The following is a 23,925-nucleotide window of genomic DNA, read 5'->3' on the forward strand; positions in this document are numbered from 1 at the left end:
TTCTGGTCTCAGTCGGGCTGGGTGTTTACCCTGAATGGAGGAGCAATAACACAGAAAAGTTCCAAACAGAAAACTTTAGCTGATTCAACGTGAGAATCAGAGTACATAGCATCAAGTGAAGCATCGAAGGAGGCGATATGGTTGAAAAACTTCATCGGAGACCTTGGAGTCATTCCATCCATAAAGGAGCCTATGGAGATTTTATGTGATAATGAAGGTGCGGTTGCCTTAACTAAAGAACCGATAGATCATGTTAGATCCAAGCATATCGACAGAAAATACCACTTCATAAGACATCACGTAGAAGAAGGGCACCTCATGGTAAAGGGGATATCGTTATAGGACAACCTACCAGATCCTCTTACAAAAGGACTGACTAGGGCTAAGCACTTGCAGCATGCGAGGAGCATTGGGCTAAAGGACGATATTAGTTTTAGTAATTAGATAAATCGAAACTTGTAATAGCTAAATTGTAATTTACATTTGATGATGAATAAAAGGAGTTTTATTTATAAGTAAAGTTACTATCTTGTGTTAATTATTTACTATTGTTTCATTTTGCATGTTCTGAATTCCAGAATAATAAAATTATGATTATTATTATTATTATTCAAACCATCCACAGTCGACCATACGTTGTAAGTAAGTATGAAATAAGATTGTCATGAGTTGGCTTGTAGATTTGTCTAAGGAGTTAGGCATAGCAACAGGTTTGCTACACCATTAATAAGTACTTATGAAATAAGATTTGAGTATTGGATTAAATTTGCGCTCACTTGAATCACTTCATGGAATTTATCATGAGTGGTTGTGAGATGATAATATCATATAAGTCTTTAAACCTAGATATATGAGTTGTTGACTACAAGTTGGTTGTGCATTGATGATACGAAAATGCATCAGTAACTTGATGTTATAATACGTATCGTTGTGCATGATTTGATGAGTAGTTATTACAAGCATATAATGTTGGATTATATCTGTTCCGTTTATCCTAAGAGGGTTAAAAGCGATATCTTGCACCCCTTGATGATTCTGTTTTGACTTATGTGTCGGGCCGGTCAGAACTAAATTGATGTGTTTATTTATGTTCTATGTCAGACGAATCGGAAATCGGGAAACATACTGTCAGACAATAAGTATGACATTGTTCCATGTATTTATCCATATGATATCTTGAGAACAGAGGATTATATCATCACTTATCTGAAGGACACGTCACTGACTAGGTCAGGGTTCGACAACGGCTTTTGAAAGCTTACGATTGCTAAGTCAGATCCTGAAGTGCATAAGCAGTAATAGTTATTAGACTTATCCAAGTGGGAGACTGTTGGATTTGGTGTCTAAGCCCATAACTATAACTGGTATGTACTTGACCCGACTGTAGCATGGTCCTTTTGGGTTGCCTTCACCATTACAATTTGATAGGATGAGTTTTGAGAATAAGGTTATTTATGGTTTATTAATATATTACAAGTATAATATATTAATATGGAGTTATTTAATTAGTATTGATCATTAATAAATTTATTAATTTTGTGATCAAAAGAGACTAAATAAATGTATGAGGATTGATTATATAAATCAATCATACTTGTTGTGTGGGCTAATGATCAATGATTATGGGCTAAACTAATCCATGGATAGTCCATGGAAGTTAAACCCATGGAACATGAGAATGTGGAAAGTCATGGGTTATTAGGTCTTACAAAGTATAACCCTAGCATGTCCACATTATAATTACAACCCTCCATAGACCAAAATTGGTTGCCTATTCTCTTTAAGATAAATAGATTATTCTCTTAAATAATCCTCTTGCATATTGGTGTTTGTGAACCATTAGAGGCATCACACCTGAGGTGCTCAAGCTTTCAAGGGTCAAGAACTATAAGTCCTTCAAAAGGTACGTCATCTAACTAGATGTTTTATTCAATTGGAAATTTGTATGCTAGTTAGGACAATGCTTTGGAAAAATTGATATATGCATGTATAATAGAGAAAACATATATCCAAAGCATTTAGGGTTGAATGTGCACCATATGAGTGTTATAGTGCTAAAAACCCAACAAGATTTGCCTCCTGTCTTCTAAAAGACATATCCCGAGATTAGTGGTAGAAGGTAGACTTTGCTTTGGGAGGCGAAGTGGTAGATTTGCCTCCTGTCTTCTGAAACACAACAATATCCGAATCTCAATTCAATAAAGGGCCGACCTTGGTGCCTTAGACCCTGTCGATATAGTGAGGATAACTCACCTCGTAAATGCCGATACTCTGAACTGAAGAAGCAGACTCTCAAATCACCAACTCACCGCAAATCCCGAACTAACCATCATAACAAAATAATCATTAGGTCAATCATACTTCCACTTATCGGGCCAAGACCAAAGTCCAAATCTCATACAGAGTCCAACATTGGCCCAATTTACCAAATTGGGCCCACTTCACCAAATGGGCCTAGAACCAATGTCCATGACAATAATTGGGCCCAAAATACTCTATCCATAAATTCCCAGACTTGGCCCAATAACCAACTGCCCACCAACGGCCCAAACTCAAAAGCCCAAAATGAAAGTCCAACAGGAGGAGTACGCTGGGCGTACTGCAATGATCACATAAGAAAACGGGGCACTGGCCCGCTACGCGGGCCGTACTCAGGGGTTACGCGGGGCGTAACTGCGAGGTTCATTAAGTCCTTCTAATCTCTTAATGGCTTAAGCTCTTAAGCCCAAACTTCAGATCCCTAGGCCAAATATGATTAGAATCCATAAAGTCTCAAACTTTATCACTTAGGACGTCCATAAGCTCTTAATCCAAGGTCTTAATCCATTAAGACCTATATATCTCACACATGGAACAACTACAGCCCTTGGGACCTCATTTTTCTCACTCAAGACCTCTCCAAAGGTCTGAAAGGACAGGTAATCTTGACCAATTCGATACATGCAACAAGGTGAGGACTTTTAGGACAAGAATGGTGACAAAGCTTCAAAATACATAGATCTACACAATATGAAGGTCAAGCAAGAAGCTTTATACCTCAAACAAGCTCTAAAGGATGGTATCTCTTCAGATCTACAAGCTCCAATCGTTCTTCTTCTTCTTTGACAACTTCTCTTTTCTCCTTCAAGCCTTTCTTTTGCCAAAAAGAGCCTTCTAAGGTCAAGCACACCCAATAATGGAGAGAATACGAGATCTAGGGTTTCTCAGAGGTTAATGATGAGCATAAGGAGGCTAAGGGGTGAACCAACATGTTCCTTATATAGTGGCTGACCCTAAATTAGGGCTTGGAGTTTCTGAGAGTACGCTGGGCGTACTCACCTGGCCACCCGCAACTTCTCGCCCCTTTACGTTGGGCGTACGTCCAGCTTACGTTGGGCGTACCCAAACAGACTTCAAAATAATTGCATGCATGCATGCCATGCATGCATGGGACCATTTCCCTCTTATTCCACAAAGAGCTATAACAATGATTAACTTCAAAACACCGCAACTACTCTAATCTAAAACCGCTCCCAAATAACTTATCATTCATACGAGAGTGACGAGAAGCCCAGTGCTTCTAACACATACACCAGCCCGAAACCTTCCCGGTTGAAACTCATTTCTCGTAAAAGGACCAGAATTACCCTTCCTCTTAAATCTCAGGGACTCATAATTAAACACTTAAAGAACGGGGTGTTACATAAGCGATGGTTGCATTAGTGGGTTTGTTGATGATATGTATCACATTTAAACTGGCGGTAACTTTGGCCTATTTGGTGGCCTGGCATTTAGAGTCGTTGAAGTAAGCAAGTACGGTGATAACTATGTTTTTGACAGATGAACCAACAAAAGCTTCGAAATTCTCGTGCATTTTGATGAGTACCATGGAAGAGATCTCTTCAGCTACAAATTACTTACTTTCACCTTTGTAATTGTTCCCGATAATTGGTTTCTCTCCAAGCCCTGGTGTGATTTTGAATGGTCGTAACTTCATGTCGTCTTGCTCACTTAATCTCCCTCCAATTAGTTGTTTGGCATTTGTTTTGTTATCAAAACAATTATGAGAAAAAATTCAAGGAATTACACATCAGATCTACTCCTAGGTACAATAATAAACAAATTCTGAACAACTTTCAAAATCGAAGATAAAACGCCCAATTCTGATGGACTTTCAGTTGCATACAACGTTGTAAAACTCGTTACTTGGTACTTGTTCGACCGACTACCGAATAGCGAGTACTCAGGAGTACTCAGGGAGTACTCGGATTCGGTAATTCATGTAGAAATATTTTTAAAGAAGTTATATATATCAAAATCATAAGTTGATTGATATATATAACAAAATTAGATACATGTGAATACATAAAAACTAAAAAATAAATAATGGTATCACTTTGTGAATAATTACTAAAAGTATAAGATATATATGTAGTAATAATCACATATGCATGTGTTAAATAATAAATCAATAAGTATATTATATATATTAATCACCGAGTTGACCAATTTTACAACACTGCTCAGTTCAATAAAAGGCCGATTGGGGAATACTCGAGATTTTGTAACTCATCTCGGTAAGGGGTCGAATAACGAATACTCCGAGGAGTAATCGGTCAAATCGGCGAGTTTTACAACACGGGTTGCATATGTATTCTTCGATGAATTATGAAGTGACTTGACTTTTTTAGGTTTGACTATTTGCTAACTTGACTTTTAACACTAGTAAATATAGTTTTTATTTTTTCCATGTGGCATCTTTACAGGTTGTTGACGACTTTGTTTCCTTAAAAAGCAACGAAAATACTTTAGAGACTATATAGACCAACTCTTGAAAGTTCGTATGATATTTTATATGCATCAAAGGACCAGCCATAAGAAATTAGAAACAACAATGATCAAAAGTGTATAAAGTACAGGTTGTTGACGACTTTGTTTCCTCAAAAAGCAACGAAATACTTTAGAGACTATATAGACCAACTCTAGAAAGTTTGTATGATATTTTATATGCATCAAAGGACCATCCATAAGAAACTAGAAACAACAATGATCAAAAGTGGATAAAGTACAGGTTGTTGACGACTTTGTTTCCTCAAAAAGCAACGAAATACTTTAGAGATTATATAGATCAACTCTAGAAAGTTCGTATGATATTTTATATGCATCAAAGGACCAGCCATAAGAAACTAGAAGCAACAATGATCAAAAGTGTTAATTTCTAATAATTATCCCAACACGATATTTTTTACTAATCGGGACCGATCGCAAAATTTTATCAACTTTTATATTATATAATGTTGGGTTGGTTTGGAATTTGGAAAGTATTATATACTAAATAAAGTATAATAAACATGATGTTTATATAAAGAAAACAAAGTTAAAAAATACGAAAGCAAGATGAACATGTTATACTCGTGTAATCTGTAAATCAAAACACGAAATCCAAGAATTTGAACTCTCATTCTATCATAAATTGCGACATATAATCCTACCAAAATTCTTCATGTTTTTGACACTTCCTATACATCCTCTTTCTCGATATCATTTGATTCGAAGGTTGAATTTTGTCGAGATATTTGTAATCCTGAAGTCTGCTTGCGGCGGAAGGTAGGGATCCTCATTCCCTTTTCATCATAAAGAATAGCTTCATCCTCATCATCAGGAACCCTACATTTCTCCCCTAAAATTATGGTTTTCTTCCAAATAGAATCCTCATGGCTCAACTTATTCTTTCCACGTTTTTTTTCTTTTTTTGACGCCTTCTTGTACCCTCCAATAGATCTCATGCTCATACTTGATGACAATTTCCCCTTTTGCGATGCATTTGAGCTTGATCGGACGTGAAAAGATGCCGCCCTTAGTTTCACCATTGAAGGTGGTAGTGGAAGTGGTTTATTGATTGTTTCCGGTGGTGGTGGAAGTGGTTCGATGTTGGTTTCTCGTGGTGGTGGTAAATCAAAAGACCGGTGGTTGTCCATTTTATCATCGATTCTCACCTCGAACGTTTGTGTTTCTTCATCTGCTAACGCTTCTCGATTCGTTGATGGAATGGATGTTCGCCGTTTCTTCTTGGGGGCTCCACAAAGGAATGAAACAATTGTGATTACGGTTGACACAAAAGCAAATATGAACGTAAATGATAGCAATGGATTATGTGGAGAACTCTCACGTGTTGGAAAGTTTCTCACCATTGCTATTCAGAATTTATAGAAGAAGAACGATGACAACATGAAGCTCGGATTATTTTGGAACAAGAGAATGATCATTTCAAGTTGGATTGGAAGATGGATGTCAAAATTTGTCATATGAAATGTTGTTTTATGCGCAAGAGATTGCTGGAATTGTGGAATTTGTAGAAAACAAAGGAGAGGCTACGAACAATGCATCATTGTCCTTTCTATATTTGTACAAAACCAAAATCAGATCATAGATATATAAAAGAAAAATGGTTACTTCTTAATACAGGTGAGGTGAGCATGATGAGCTATTAGGCCAAAACTAAACATCAAACCGCATCGGTTTTTGTAATCTTAAAATAGCAATGTGTTGTGTTTCAAGTGGTGCAGTTTCGTTTTTAAACCACACAATATAATGCTGTTTTTTTTTCTATTGTGGTGCGGGTTTAAAAGCAAAACAAAACAAAAATTAAACATTTTTTAATTAAAATTTTAGTACCCAACACAGCCTAACCCATCAACATGAAACCATTTTTTTTGTTTTACCTTTTTAGCCAACAATCGGTATTCGGTAATGGGGGTTGGACGATTGAAGATAGAGGCTTGGTGAGAATTCCAATAAATTAGGATCAACAAGCCTTAGGTTATGTTTGAATTGAGAAAGAAAATTGAATTATCATGATACATGTTTATTCAAATCCAAATGAAATAATGAATATCAATCAACCAATATAATTAATTTATAAATAATTAATTAATATTTTAATATATAATTATAATGGTGCGGTTTGCTTTTTTAGGATTAAATCCTTGGATAAAACCACATCAAACCGATTTTGGTAGGTTTTATCAAATTATAAACTGCATCATTGTATTCAGGCCCGTCTCAGAAGATGAACGATAGGGGCGATCGTCCATGACCTATCTTTTAAAGGGGCACAAATTTTGATGGAAATTGTTATATTTAGAAGATAGTAGAAATAATTTTCTTTCAATTATTGATTTATTATAAAAAAAACTTAATGAAATTTCTATATTTTAAAGGTTTATTTTTTTCTCTCGTCCTGGGTCCAAAATATGTTTGGAATGACACTGATTGTATTTTGTATTGGTTTCAATTGTTTTTTATTGGTTTCAATTCGTTAGGATTTATTTATTTATTTATTTGGTTCAGTTTATGCTTTTTTTTAGTTATAAACTTATTAGCAAAGGACGTCTCATATAATTTTTAGTTTATATGACAGAAACGTTTATATATATATATATATATATATATATATATATATATATATATATATATATATATATATATATATATATATATATATATATAACTTATTAAACTTTTTGAAATGTTGCTATATAATTCGTGTCAACAACATAAATTCATAAAATGATGAATTACTCTCTTATAGTTAATAAAAATTGAAACACAATGTTGCACAAATAAGTATTGATCTTTGTCAAGCAATGAGGTAATTCGTTGTTCCTTACGATATTACAGATATTAAAGAGTAAGTCGTATCCTTTGGACAACTCACACTAAACATATCCAATGGCGCATTACATGTGAGGAAAATCTCGGATCACTAGGATTATTTTGTATTATTTCGTATGTTCAATGTTTTAACCATGAACATCATTTATGAAACTCACACATCACCCGTAAGAATTATATCACAGGGACAATATTACATATTTAGGGTATAGAATGAAACACAATTTCATACCTCATATAATAAAAAGTATATTTTCGATTAATTCGAAAAGAAAAAAGCTATGTAAATAAACACAAGGATTAAATATATAAAAGAACAGATATTTTTCAATTTTTTGTTTTAAACCTTAACTTTCATTTTTTTTTTTTTCTTTTTTCAAGCATATCCTTAGGAATAGGGTAACTTTTCATTTTGGAGAATGTTAGTATGTTTCCTCATTAACTCCTTGTTGTCTTTGCTTAGGCGATACATGGGGCTTAAAGGGTGGGCAAAGTGGACAACTGCACAGGGTTCAAGTTTTTTTATTATATATTTTTATTTAGAAATACAAAATTTTAATAAAGATAAGAGCTTTTTTTTTCTTGTTCGTCCTGGACCTTTAAGAATATTTCATTTTTCAGGACCGGCCCTGAGGCGATATGTCACAACCATTTGCTATTATTTTTTTCGCTAAATACCAATTACCTTTTCTTTTACAAAAGACCTAAATTTTACATTTTCCAATTTAAACATAGTTAATATGCAATGATGATTGCTTATGATTTGATCACGATAAAGATAATTATGATTCTTTAAACGCTTAGATGGTATATTTCTATCAATGATAAATGATGATAGTGGTGTTAAGTTATCATGTACATGAATCACCTCATGCATATCATTCATGGAAGACATAACTATATGTTGTTTAGACATTTTATTTTATGAGGTTTGAGGTTTATGGAGGATGCTCACGATTTTAGATAAGTTTTTGCTAGCAATGTGGTACAGTAAATATCAAACAAGCTTATAGACATGAAAAACATATATGGATGAAATGGATTCATGGAAACAAGGGATGGAACATGCCCATAGACATACCAAAAGGGATGAAACACGAAAAGTAATAACAACATATTAGATTTTAATCATATTCCTTAAGACTAGGCATGTTTTATTATGCCTCATGACACTAACATTTTTCATTCATCTTTTTCTTGCATATCTCAGTAGTTTCACACCCATAGGAAGGGGGGTGTTGTAGTGATAATATTCATATGATTATTATTTTTTTTCTATTTATTTTCTTGGTACTCATAAAGTCCTTTGATTTTATGATAATGGTTTTATTTATCTATATAATTTTAGATCATTTGCAAGTATACTAAGAGATTGTTAGAGGCTACCACTTAAAATATAGAGATATGACACACTTTGTAGATGTTGATTGATGAAACATGCTCTTTTGATACGAAGGATGGAAAAAGCCTATGGATACTTTACACCCACAAATCCACTAATACCAGAACCAGATAAAATATTATTTAATAGCTCAAAACCGTCAAGTTTGACCCAAACTTGGTCGAAAAGTCAACAGACAACGGAAGTCAAAGTCAACAAGTCAAACTTTAGGCTGAGTACGCCCAACATACTCAGCTCGTACGCACAGCGTACTCACCATCCAGGGACCGAACTCCTCACAAGTACACGCAGTGTACCCAAAGGTACACCTATCATACTAAACCAAAAGGCACTTTTCTATTAAGTGCTTAATCTCTTAAGCCCTTTCATCCAACACTTAGTTCCAAAGGAGAAATCGAAAAAGAGAAATTGATGTGAAGGTAGAGGCTTAGTAAACACGCCTACGATCTGATTATTTGTGGAGATAAACTGAACCGAGAGTTGTCCTTGGGCAATTTTTTCCTAAACAAAGTGAAAATCAACCTCAACATGTTTAGTGCGTGCGTGAAAAACAAGATTGGCTGATAAATATGTTGCGCCTAGATTGTCACACCACAAGGTTGGAATAGGCCGAGTAGGGATCTGAAGTTCATGTAATAAATTTGAAGCCATGTGAGTTCAGCAGCTATACAGCAAAGGCTTTGTATTCAGACTTTGTAGATGATTGAGAGACAGTAGACCCAAGATATATAGTATATCCACTAGTGGACCGGCGGTCATTTGGGCAACCAGCCTAATTAGAATCTGAGAATGCACTAAGAGAATTAAAAGTTGCATCAAGGTAAGCATGTAGATGTGTACCAGAGTCTTGGTTAATCAAAAGCCCATATGTAACTGTGTCAAGTATCGTAATATTCGTTTGACTACTACCCAATAGTTTTGAGTTGGAGAATGGATAAACTAGCATACCTTGTTAATTGCAAAGGAAATATTTGGATGTGAAAGAGTCACATACTGAAGTGCACCCATTGTTTGGCGGTATTTGACACGGTCGTCAAAATGAGGGCTATCTGCACGAGGAAGATTGGATGTAGTGGTGATGGTTTATGGCACTGGTTTGGCGTTGGATAAACCGGCTCGTTTAAGAAGCTCAAGCATATATTTTCTTTGGGACAAAAGTAGATCAGAATCATGTTTCATAATTTCAATTCCCAAAAAGTATGACAGTGAGTTTTGAATAGTAAAGGTTCGGCTAAGACTTTGCACAACACAGCCAATGGCAACCATACTATTTACCGTTAAGATAATATCATCAACCTAGACGAGCATGTACAAAAGAACACCTTTGGAGGAGTAGATAAACAACGATGGGTCGGTTTTAGAGTCATGAAAGCCAAGAGCATGAAAAGTGGTGGACAATCGATGAAACCATGTTTGGGGGTATTGCTTCAGTCCATACAAGGACTTAAGAAGAAGACAAACATGATTAGGCTTTGTGGGATCAACAAAGCATGGAGGTTGTTGCAAATAGACCGTCTCAGTTAGATTTCCATGTAAAAAGGCGTTTGTACATCAAGTTGTCGCAAGGGGCCATTTTTGTGCAACCGCCAAGGAAAGAACTACCTGAATTGTAGTGGATTTGATAATTGGGCTAAAAGTTTGTTGATAGTCAATACCCTGCTGCTGACGAAACCCTTTAGCGACCGATTGTACTTTATAAAGCTTAATGAGCCCGGTTTGGTCTCGTTTGAGTTTGTAGACCCATTTGCAGTCAGCAAAAGTAGAATTTAGAACACAAGGAACTAAAGACCAAGTACCATTTCGTAAAATAGTTGAATTTTCCTTTATCATGGCCTGACGCTGTTGGGGGTGTTTGTTAGCAACGGTAAATGTGGTCAGTTAGGTTTTAGGAGAGGGGAAGGTTGTAGGGTCGATAACATGGTAGAATTTGGGTAGAAGAAGGTACGTATGAATGGGATAAGGGAAGGGTATTGGGGCATCTATGATAAGTATATAGAAGAGGGGGTTGGGATGGAGATGGTGGAGCTGAAGGTAGTGTCGAGCTAAGTGTTGTAGGTGGTGTATTTGTTGATATGGTGGGATTGGGAGTAGGATAAGATGATATGTATGGATTTATAGTGGGTAAGATGGGGTCGGTACGGAAATAATTTTGTACAGGAAGGATTGTTCATGGAATCGAAAGTGACGAGCTAAATAAATCCAAACAGAAAGGGGATCGTAGCACCGATAACCATAATGAGAGGTGCCATAACCAAGAAAAACACATCATAAGGATCAAAAATCCATTTTGTGCTTATTGTATTGATGAAGATGTGGATAACATTGACAACCAAACACATGAAGGAATGAAAAATATGGTTTGTGATTAAACACGTGTTCAAAAGGTGAGATGTTGGAATTTATCAAATGTCACACCCCCGAACCGGAACGACAGAAACGTTCGGAGGTTGGGTGACTTTATCTTGGAATATCATTACATTGTATATAAATGAAACGTAACAAACACCATCATCATACATTCAAATTTACAATTATCATTTCTTACATCGAGTAGTGAGTTATAAGTTACATGCCAACACAGAATGTATATAATAGCAAAACAAGTACAAAAAGTTGTCAAATTCTTGAAGTCTACCTGCTTAACGGTTTCCTGAGAATACAAGTTAATTTGAAAAGGTCAACATATATAATGTTGGTGAGTTCATAAGCATGTTTAAGTAAACAGTTTTGTATAGTTTTGTAACACCAGAAAATCTGATATTTTCTAAAAAAAAATGAGTTGTGAAGATTGTGTTCGATCTTGTATTAATGCATGTGTGTTAATGTATAAAAATTACATTTCAAAAAATCCGATATTTTCTTATTATAAAGAATGAAGCAGTGTTAATCGCCAAAGACCGTGTTATATTGATGAAGGATTCCGTAAATCTATAATGGAGTTATTCTCTAAGTGAGTCGTTATAACCATACATGATAATGACAATTTCGCGTGTCGCGATGTTTAATAAACGCCGAAGAATCATAAGATAAAGTTTGTCACACTAGACTGGCCTAGTCTAACTGTAGCGAACAACTCAGGTGTGGGGTGTCACCCCGTATAGATCTATACACAAACTCCCGCTCTCCCTCCAGGAGACTCTGACTATAACTACAGGCTACAATCATACACTCAATAGGTGTCAACCGACATTTCTCACTAGAGTCTTTACCAAAATTTACGCGAATATGAAACTATACTATTAAACATATTTAATAAATTTTTGGAATCATTGACATGTAAATGGACATCAAGGGTCCAAATGACATGTAATGTAAATTCCATGACCAATAGACATGTAAAAGGACACTAATGGCCATTAAACACATAAAATGACACTAAGGCCCACTAAGCATGTAAAAGGACATTAAAGCCCACTAAACATGTATATTATATTTCAGGCCCAATACAAAAGTGAATTAGTATTTCAAGATCCAATATATTTGTAAAGGGACAACTAAGGTCCGCTAAACTTGTATATTATTTCCCGATCCAATACAAAAGTACATATCGTGTTTAACCCGTTTTCTTATTGTTCTGTTCGTTTTATACCAAGTATTTGCCAAATTGTGTTAGCAGGACCACTTTTTGTAAAAATGACACTCTTGGCCCAACAAGCCAAAAATTTACAATTAAGGCTCAATCTTAGTAAAAATAACACTTTAGTCTCCATTATGTTCAAAACTTGCTTTTATGGCTATTTTTGGAAAAATAACATTTTTAACCCATTTTTGTCAAAAATATCATTTTTGGCTTGATTTTTGTGAAAACGCACATTTTTTCTGGTTTTTGACTTTTCTGACCCGGTTGTTGGAAAATTTGTAGAAAAATCATAGTAAATTGAAATTTGGATCCGTAAACTCTGGAGTTTGGAAATTTTGTCTTCTTTGTTCAAAATTTTCTCATAATTTTTAACGGCCTCAAACTAGTGTGAAATTTCTAACCTTCACATGTTGGTCCAAAATTTTTCCGGAAATGATAAGCAGTTTTGTAAAATTCGCCAAAAATTGTAGAAAAATCGTATGAAAACGTGAGAGTAGTCATTTTAAATTTATAGACCTGAACTTTTTGCATGTAAAACAGTTTTGAAAAATATTATCATTTAGTTGGTCAAAACAATCCGAGATTGGACCAAAACTTTTCTGTCAAGGGCTGATTTATGAGTTTAGTTTATGGATCTTTGAACACAACACTCATTTTTACTATTTTAAGTGTATAAATCCCAAATCTACAAGTTTATATGTATTATATTTGATAACACATACTTTTCTCAAGGTTTTCTTGTAGATCCAAGTGAAAAACTTAATATTCATAACATATTTTTAGATTTAGGAGGCATATAACACATAATCAACAAATAAGTCATGAAAAACACACGTATTCTTGCATATACACATAGATCTACACATTTTACTTGTATTCTCCCCCAAAAATCATGTAAAAACCGAAAACAATGGAGTATGAACTCACCTTGGGGGTTTTTGAGATGTAGATGAAGAAGAAGAAGAATCTTTGAGCCTAGCTTGTGTTCTTTGATATAATCTCGAAATGGTGGTGGATCTAAGAGTTTTTAACACAATCAAAGGATGTAAACAAGAGTTTTAGCTTGAAAGATGGGAAGTAGATGTTTATGCATAATATAACTTACCAAGAGGTTAAAAAAACTTGATGAAGACTCTTAAAACCCAACACAAAATCTCGAAATTTTTAGGAGATAAAGTGATTGCTTGAGAGAGTTTTTGGAGAATTTTGAATGTGAGAATGTGTGTGTGTGTGTGTGTGTTCTTTGGCCTAGAATAGTGAGGAAAAAGAAGATACAAGAGAAAAGTGTGCTTGGATATATGGCATTAGCCTTGATATATGATACTAGTCTTGTTGTATGGTGGTTTTTATGCATGGATGACCACCATGCAACTTTGAGGTGACACTTGCAATTTAATTCACTTTTTTTTTAACTTGGCCGAGAATAGGCTAAAGAGGAGAGAGGTGAGTTAGTTTGGCCCACCTTCTTGTCTTAGTTCAAATCTCTAAGGCCCATTAAGAAAGTTTTCGGTCCATTGGTCCCTTAAGTGTATTCACGGCCCAATTGGCATAAAAGAATAGGTTTATGGCCCATTAGGATTAGTTAGATTTGTTATGGCCCAATAAGGCCCATTATAGGTAAGCTAATCCATTTTAGACCCATCATGGCCCAAAATGTTAAGTTCTATGAATATGGGTCCAATTAGTGCCTATTTAAGGGTTCTAAGCCCAAAATAGTCAAATTGGAAGCTTATTGGTCCATTAGGCCCAATAAGGAAATCCTAGTCCATAATGAACTTGAACCAGGATTTCTAAGGTTTTCAGCCCTTAGTTGAACATATGAGATGTATTTGAATGAGTATAGAGTATGATATTCGGTTAGAGTACAAGTTATTACACTAGGTGAATGGTTACTTGAGAGTAGAATTTCCTAGCAAAATGCTAATTGTGACATCCGATATGGCATTCGATTAATGAAATAAACGGCTATGTCAAAAGCAAAATGCCAAAAATGTTGTGGAACATGAGATTTGGCAAGTAAAGTAATGCCAGTTTCGACCACATGACGGTGACATCGCTCAATGGGTCCATTTTGTTCACTCGTGTGAGGGCATGAAAGACGATGAGTAATACCAAGTGATGAGAAAAAATGAGAAAGATTCCGAAATTCACCTCCCTATTCCGTTTGAACGGATTTTAATTTGGTTTGGAATTATCCGTTTGAACGTAGTGGATATTTTGAAATCACAACATATATCGGTCCGCATACTTGTTTACACTATAAGCTTTCTCAAGACCATCCAAACCTAGATGCAAGCTTGATTGCTATCTAAACTAGGCACCTTATAAAAGAGAAACCTTCTATCAATATTCTTGCATTGAGAGCTGATATAGTTACAACATTGGGCTATACTCATTTATATTAAAAGGTCTGGGATGGAAAGCAAAAAACCATTGAACGTGTGTTTGGAAACTGGCAAGAGTCTTATGTTGTTGTACCAAGATATCTACACTTCAAAAGTTCATTCTAGGAAATATAGTTAAATGGTGTGTTTCAAGATCGACCGATGTGGATAAAGTTGAATTTAGGTGTGTTTTTTGGGCTTTTTCTCCCTCTATCAAAGGGTTTCACTATTGTCGACCGGTGATTAGCATTGATGGCACACACTTGTATGGTAAGTACAAGGGTAAGATGTTGATTGTAATAGGAGTTGATGGTAATAATCAAAATTTGCCACTTGCATTTTCTATTATAGAAAATGAATCTTATGATACTTGGGATTGGTTTCTTTCTCATGTCAAGAATCATGTGGTTAAAGACCGTGAAGGCATATGTCTAATATATGATCGTCATGGTGGAATCCTTAAGGCTTTAAATGAGCATGAATCTCCAAGGTTAGAGTCATGTGGTTTGCATAAGTATTGTTGGATTTCTTTTATGACATTTCAAAAACTTACTTCATTAACTTACTTTCGGTTGTTGTGACTTGGTAAGACATGTTGAAGATATGATGGATAACCTATTGAACAATGTTCAAATCCTGACACTACTTAGCCTTTGTGGCCATGGATGTTCACCTACAGTGACTCCAAGGCATGATGCAAAGCCTCATGTTTGTAACAGGGATTACTCGATGTGCAAAAGTTGGCCTGGAAACCCTCGTTATGGAAGTTTCCTTTCCAAAAAAAAAACTTACATTATTTTTTTATTTTAAATGTAATTTTTACAACATTTCATCAATAGCTTTTATGGCAACCTTCGTAATTCAGAATTGAAAGCTTTAGCTTATTGTGTCGAGAGTCAAAATCAAATTTGAAAGTTCAACTCCATAATGTAAGAAATTGGAAAGCTAAATCCACGTGCTCAACATTGGTTGGAGAGTCATCCACTTAATAGATGGATACTTACACATGATGGTGGAAGGAGATGAATTACTCACAACAAATTTGTTAGAGATTTTCAAAAGTGTACTTAAAGGTGCTCGATTTTTACCAATAACAGCTTGTATGCAACTTACAATCTATAGAATGGTGTATTATTTTGAGGTGAGACGTCTGGATCTAGTTCTCAAGCTAATTGAGATGCACATACTCCAAATATTGTTGCAAAACAAGTTGCTTTAATGGCAAAAACAAGTGCACATTCCTTAAGATCTTTTAATTGAGAAAAATGTATATTTGAGTTGATAACTCAAAAAGATCGAAATATGCAATTTTGGAAACCATGCGTTTTAATGTTACTTTAGAAAATGCTTCCAAAAATAAAAAACTAGCATCTTCAAAGATTTAAAAAAAAAATGAGAATTGTTCAATGGTTTTCAAAAGAGACAATCAAGTAAATTTGTGAAGAAATTGGTATGGATACGTTTGCTACATTAGTAGACGAGTCAAGTGAAATCGTAATTTAGAAAAAAGAAATTACCTTATTATTTTTTATCGAGATTTTTTTTTTATTCTACCACTTGCAAAAGTTTCCCGCCACTGCATATTGCTAGAAATAGTGTGGATAGTATTTTTTTTTTTTTAATTAATTTGGTGGACGAATGTTTTGATGTCTTTAACATATAACAAATGACACTTGTTTCCAATATCTCAACAAAAAATGTTATGTTATTGAACTCTTTCTTGGGATTGTACACATCACTGTACATTAGAGTTCTTCACCCTTGAAAAAATTTGACTCCTAACTTGCAGTGCATAAGATTAGTGTGCAACATATTTGTGTCCAAAACTTTGACTCCATTACTTTGCACATCAACTTCAGTAAACACTTGTTATTGTAGCTATAAATCATGTAGATCACGTTCATTTTTCGTATGATTGATAACTTGGTGAATTTTATAAGAACAAGCTGCAAATATTCTTATTAAGCATCGATAAAGTATTACACCAAAATTATATCATTCGGAGTACAATATACACATGATGAGTCTTTCATTATACATCATTGCTAAACATGGATAACATATATGTCTTGAAGATGGTGGAGTCCCAAATGAAAATCAAAAGGAATTGTACTGTTGCTTAAAGCACAATCTTTGGTTTTGTTTTTCACAAAACAAGTGTAACAAATGATGAGAAACAACGAGTTGGAATATCTAGTCAATAAAGTTTTTTTTTTCAATTTGTGACATCTATAACATTGATATCTAAATATGGATGATGTATTTGCATTGCAGCTCGAGATGGTGTCTTAATATGCATTTTCATTGTTATGAGTTAAGATATTGAGTTATTCAAAATTGTGATAGACAGAGTGGTTCAGGATCCAATAACATACCCTTGTCTATGAAGAAAGAAAAATTGGTTCATTTAACCGAGCTTAACACTTCAAACTTTTCATATGTTATTGTTCATGACAATCAGCTCGACACATATTTTCTTGACATAAAATCTGCTTTAACAAGTTTTATGAAGATTGTAAAGACTCAATTGCATAACAAATGGTGTTAGATTCATCAAGAAACTATATTGTAAGATGTTGACAATGACAACATATTGGAAAGATTTCAAGCTATATGATCTTTACAAGTTGCAGAAGAATTAATTCGTTAATTATTTGATTAACTTAATTTACATTGATGATACAAGACATAGATATGTGGTTAACCTCTAAACAATATTATCTTTGGTAATATATAAGAAATGTATGACGTGGATATGTGGTTAGGCTGTGAGGAGTGGTCAACACCAACTCATCGAAAAAGTGGTACCACCTTTGCGTCACGTCACATTCATCACCAACCCACTAAAGACAAGAAATGATTATCACTAACTAGTGGCAGAACTAGCTAGTAGCCAGGGGTAACCTGTGCTACCCCTCAAGTTTGTCCGAGAAACATAATTTTTTTTATGTTGGCCTGGTGCTATTACTAGATTACGGAGGTGCTACTCCTAAGACCTTGCTGATGAAGATGATTAGACAAAGGATCACACGAGTACGTGTTCTTAACCTAATTTATCCTTAAAATTATGATTTTCCTCAATTCGTTTTTGACTAAGAATCCAAATGGGTTTCCGTATTGTTTTTTTTTTCTTTCACAATCGATCTCATCTGCAACTGTTAATAAGTTTTAGTTCACTCGGGTAATCCTTATTGCTGGAAATTGGTAAGTGCTAAGGTTTATTTTATTATGCCTTCCAAGTGTTTGATGTTATACCTAAAGCACTAGATTGAAACAAATTGGGTCTTTTTGATCATGAATAATAATGTGTTGCTAATTTGTCTCATCGACTGATGGAACCCTAAAGGTTAACTTATGAAAGACGCATAAACTTTTTTTGTTTCATTTTCTTTGGACCCCAAAATTTTAACTTATGTTATCTTGTTTGTGTATTAACAAATATCATTGGTGTCAGTTTATATAGATTTAAAAAAAATGACAAGCACCACTAGTACACACAATTTCGTTCTATTTCTTTGTAGATGTATCTTAGGGAAAGATACAACAAAATTACGATGCTTCTGATGGTACAAGGGCCTCCATGCTTAGTATTAGGCATTCCTAGAGAGCTTAAACTGTATCTTGTAGATTGAAAATAAAGCTATTATTTTAAACGAAGTAATTAGAGGTGGTCTAGCAAAGTTATAATCAATTCAAATGGCTTTAATTTCGTTATATAGTAGGATAGAATATAAAACTATATTTTATATGAATTTCCAATACAAAAACATTGTGTGGTTTTTATTTTAAAACTTTGTGTAGGTTTTAGTTGTTTATTGTTGAATTCAAAGTAATGATCATGGTTTATTTGTTTAATATTGTTAACGTCATCTTCCATTGAATTGCTTTGACTTGTATAGTGTAAGTACTGTTATACACTTATAGGTTTCAGTTGTTGACAAAACCACATACAACTCATTTTTTAAAAATCCATTTCTTTTAGACATAATGTATTCTTAAAGTGGAGAACATAAAGTGACAAAACATATTCCTAAACTCCTAAATTTTCCTCAAAATCCATAGATAGTATGTGGTTGTTCTAAGGTGTAAATTGACCAATTTATCTCTTACATGCTCAAACTTATATAGCTGATGTATGAGATCCTTTGTATGCATAGAATAGTCAAAAAAATTGTGCTACCCTTAAAGAAAGTTTCTGGTTCCGCCTTGTCACTAACAATATTCATTTTTTATTATTTTTTATTTTTATAACATCATATTAAATAAAAAAACATCATTTATAACATAAATAAATATTTTTATTTTTTTTATTTTTTTGTAACATTATATTAAATAAAAAACATAATTTATAACGTAAATAAATATTTTTTATCTTTTTATTTTTCTGTTACATTATATTAAATGAAAAACATAATTTATAACATAAATAAATTTATTGAAAAAAAAAAACAAATTTCATTAATTAAAAATATAGAAATTCAAAACCTAAATTACTAAAATAAACATAAAACATAAAAAAATAAAACATTACACTACTTAATTAAAAAAAATAAAAACTTAAAACACAAAACCATTGACAAATACTACTCGTTGTCATCACCATCCTCATCGTCCCTATCTGCCTCGTCGTCATCGTCTGCATCCTCATCGCCCTCATCCTCTTCGTCTTCATCGTCATTTCCCCTTTGGAGTTGTCTTCCTCATATGTGTTCGGTCAAATCATGACGTAGATTGTGATGTGTTTCACAATTTTGTATTTCCAAAACTCTAGAGAAGTATGTTGGGCTGCCAACTTGTATTACTGCAGGTGGATTAAATATATCGTTCCCGGTATATGGACAAATAGCCTTGCCCTCTTCTTCTATTATCATGTTATGTAATATAACACAAGCAGTCAACATCATCGTTAGTTTTTCCCTATCAGATGTTCGTGTTGGATGTTTGATTATGTGACATTTTTCTATTAGGCCTCCAAACGCTCGTTCCACATCCTTCCGTATAGACTTCTGTGCTAACTTGAATAATTTCTTTTTTCATCGGCTGTAAATGAATATGATTTGACAATAGTAGCATACTCTGGATATATCCTATCAGCTTGGTAATACTCATATTTATATTCATTTTCATTTAAAACGTATGACATATCTAAAACGTATGACATATCTGGTGTTTTACCCTGTAAAATATTGTTATGTAACTTAGATGCTTGAAACACATTCAGGTAATTGTTGGACTCCACCATACCAAAGAATGCATGCTAAAACCATAAATCTTGTGAAACAACCGCCTCTAATATTTCAGTCGGGACCCAATGATTACCTCACGTGAATTGACCACACCACGCATTGAGACAATTTGTCCACTCCTAATGTGTACAATCAATACTACCAAACATCCCTGGAAAACCATGTTTAGCTTGATGCGGGCATACAACGGTTTGACATCACTTTTAGTCGGATGTCGCAAGTATATGTCACGGTAAAGCTTTATAACATACTCACATAAAAGATATGTACATTCTCGACCCGTCCTCTCAGACATTTTCAAATATTCATCTGAAGCATCTGTAGTTATGCCAATGTCAATTGTCCAAGAGCAGCCGTACATTTTTGTATTTTAATAAAACCACGTTTACCTCTAGCATCTCATCGTAATTAGAAAAACTCATAATTATGTTCAAAATCTCTAGCTATACTTAGGAATAAATTTCTACTAATACGAAAATGTTCTTCAAATCTCGATATATCATATAAACTATCATGGGCAAAATAATCATGTCCAAAAGTTCATTTGCCCTTCTCGATCCTGGTTGATCAATTTTCTATGCTCCTTCTCGCGGTGTAAACTTTCACCTCTCGTATGAGTCATGTCTTTTGCCGCAGATAACAGTATGTGCAAAACCAACTCGTCATCAAAATCGTTATCCATTTTTTGTTGAATGTGTGTGTTTGATTTGAAACAGTTTGTATGTTTGTTTTGAAAAATTTATGTAAAAATGGATGTATATATAGAGAGAATAAAGTAAAAATAAAAACAAATTTTTTTTTAATACTTTTCAACTATCAAAAAGCCCCGGTCAATCCCCTCTTTCGTCTTCTTTCGTCTCCAACGCCACGCCACCTCCAACGTACTGGAGCCGGAGGTGGTGTTCACACGTGAAGAGAGGATCCACGTAAGCAACTCACGTGTGGAGCTCCCTCCACTCCCGGCAGGCTTAGGCTCTAAACAATTGGAATGGATGGGTGGTAAAGATACATACCATAAAGAAGACTCCCTACCCCACACGACCACAACCACTTCGAATTCGAATGGGAATAATGACAAGAGAAGCTGCTTAACTAGATGCCAAATTCAACCAAAACCATCCGCCATTTGATTCCCCTTTTGTCTTCCCATAAATACCCTTTTCGTCTCCACTCCCCTAATCATCTCTTTCTTTTCACATGGAAACATCAATCTCTGCACTAATCGCACAGTTTAGAGGATTGATTCCATTAACAACACCTTCCTTCTCCTTGTCGTCTTCGTCATCAGTATTCACGATATTGGCCTTGGTAGCTGGGATTTTGGTCTACTTTTATGGACCATTTTGGGGTGTTCGGAAAGTACCAGGTCCTCCAGCCATTCCCTTTGTAGGACACTTGCCTTTGCTTGCTCAACATGGTCCCGATTTGTTCTCTCTTCTCGCCAACAAATATGGCCCGATCTTCAGGTTTCACTTCCATTTTTGCTCTCTATCAAATCATGTATATCATATCATATCATATCATCTGTGCTTTTCTAAAGTTTGCTAATTTTGACAAGAAAGTCAAACTGTTTGTCGTATTAGGAAAAAGATGAGTATGAGAGTGAAATGAACAGAGTCTGTAAAGTCAAAATTGGTCAACTTGAATGTTGTGTAATAAATGTTGATCAGGTTTCATATGGGAAGACAGCCATTAGTGATTGTAGCTGATCCAGAACTATGCAGACAAGTCGGGATCAAGAAATTCAAAGAATTTCCAAACAGAAGCATCCCTTCGCCTATCTTGGCTTCCCCACTTCATCGGAAAGGTCTCTTCTGGATAAGGTACCTCTCTCTGCATTGACAACTTGTACCCTGCAACGACGCAGACTTGTACCTTACACGAACGATCGATCTCAATTTCTCAATTTCAGGGATTCAAGATGGTCAACAATGCGCAACACGATACTCTCAATGTACCAGCCATCACACTTGGCAAAATTAATCCCAATGATGCAATCATTCATCGAAACCACATCTCAGAATCTCCCAATCGAAGAGGATCAAGACATAAACTTAAACGAACTTTCACTCAAAATGGCTACTGATGTGATCGGAAAAGCGGCTTTTGGTTTTGATTTTGGCCTCTCTAAACCTACCCACCATCAACACAACGATACCCAAATCGACTCTTTCATCAAGCAACACATCTACTCTACAAAGATGCTCAAAATGGACTTGTCGGCTTCGTTTTCAATCATTATAGGGCTCCTTCTCCCGATACTCCAAGAGCCCTTTCGCCAGATACTCAAGAGAATTCCGTACACCCTGGACTGGAAAATTGAAAGAACAAACAAGAACTTGAATTGTCATATTGATGAGATTGTGGTCAAGAAGATGGAAGACAAAGAAAGAGGATCGAATGATTTCTTGTCACTGATATTGAACGCAAGGGAATCAGAGACTACCACAACAAAATTATTCACACCAGACTACATTAGTGGTGTCACATACGAGCATCTCCTTGCTGGATCTGCAACCACATCATTTACACTTTCCTCCATTGTTTATCTGGTTTCTGGGCACCCAGAAGTCGAAAAGAAGTTGCTTGAAGAGATCGATGCATTTGGTCCACACGATAAGATTCCAACTGCTGATGATCTTCAATCAAGATTCCCGTATCTTGATCAGGTGGTTAAAGAATCAATGAGATTTTACGTAGTTTCTCCATTGGTAGCACGCGAAACGTCAACACAAGTAGAGATAGGAGGTTATGTTCTCCCCAAGGTACTTCCTTTACTGCATAACTTACAACTATCCATTCAAATTCGTTCTTCCATTCTTATTTCTTTCATTTTATTCACGAACAGGGGACATGGGTGTGGTTGGCGATTGGAGTTTTAGCAAAGGATCCGAAGAATTTCCCGGACCCGGATAAATTCAAGCCAGAGAGATTTGACCCGAAATGTGATGAAGAAAAGCAAAGGCATCCATATGCCTATATACCCTTTGGGATTGGGCCTAGAGCATGTATTGGTCAGAAGTTCTCTTTGCAAGAAATTAAGCTCACTTTGGTTCATTTATACCAGAGATACGTCTTTCGACACTCACCTAATATGGAAACCCCTCTGGAGTTTGATTTTGGGATAGTTCTTAACTTCAAATATGGTGTTAAGGTTAGAGCCATTAAACGAACATGATTGTAACCTCCATCAAAAATCTTGTGTAATAAAAAGATTGGAATGTATCCAAAGAATTATGTCAGAGGATTCTTCTTATATATTGATTGACCTTAGATCATATCAAAGTATACTCTCACAAACCACCAAGTTCAAGACGTACATGAAAATTGAGTCAGAAATTCGGAAAGTTGTACACAAAATTAAGAACCTTCAAGAAGATGATGGAAGGATCTTGATGCCACTTCCAAGTTCTAGTGCTAGAATTGTGTATAATCTTAGGTGTAATATTCTTGAAAAGTGACCATTGAAGAATATGTATGTTCGGTTGACAAGTTCTTGGTCTTTAATTTCTACACGTTGTTGGATTGTTAGCCACTCATCTTCAAATTGTTGATGTTGATATTGATAGAAACTCCCAAATAAAACATCTTTTAAATATCCAAATGCTAGGTCCGTTACTTTGCACATCAGTTTCAATCGGCCCTTGTTAGTGTAGGTGA

The 23,925-nt window shown here is 34.9% G+C and overlaps 1 protein-coding gene across 1 annotated transcript; it reads left to right on the plus strand.

The window, feature by feature from the left end:
* Positions 1-21,351: 21,351 nt before the first annotated feature.
* CYP711A1 (cytochrome P450, family 711, subfamily A, polypeptide 1) lies at positions 21,352-23,507 on the plus strand. Its single transcript, XM_078960185.1, has 4 exons — positions 21,352-21,731; positions 21,936-22,088; positions 22,178-23,030; positions 23,114-23,507. The coding sequence occupies exons 1-4, from the start codon at positions 21,463-21,465 to the stop codon at positions 23,441-23,443; spliced, it is 1,605 nt and encodes a 534-aa protein (XP_078816311.1). The 5' UTR covers positions 21,352-21,462; the 3' UTR covers positions 23,444-23,507.
* The last annotated feature ends 418 nt before the right edge of the window (positions 23,508-23,925 follow it).

This window comes from Lactuca saligna, chromosome 6 (genome assembly GCF_052625555.1).
Source record: "Lactuca saligna cultivar CGN05327 chromosome 6, ASM5262555v1, whole genome shotgun sequence".
Lineage (NCBI taxonomy): Eukaryota > Viridiplantae > Streptophyta > Magnoliopsida > Asterales > Asteraceae > Lactuca > Lactuca saligna.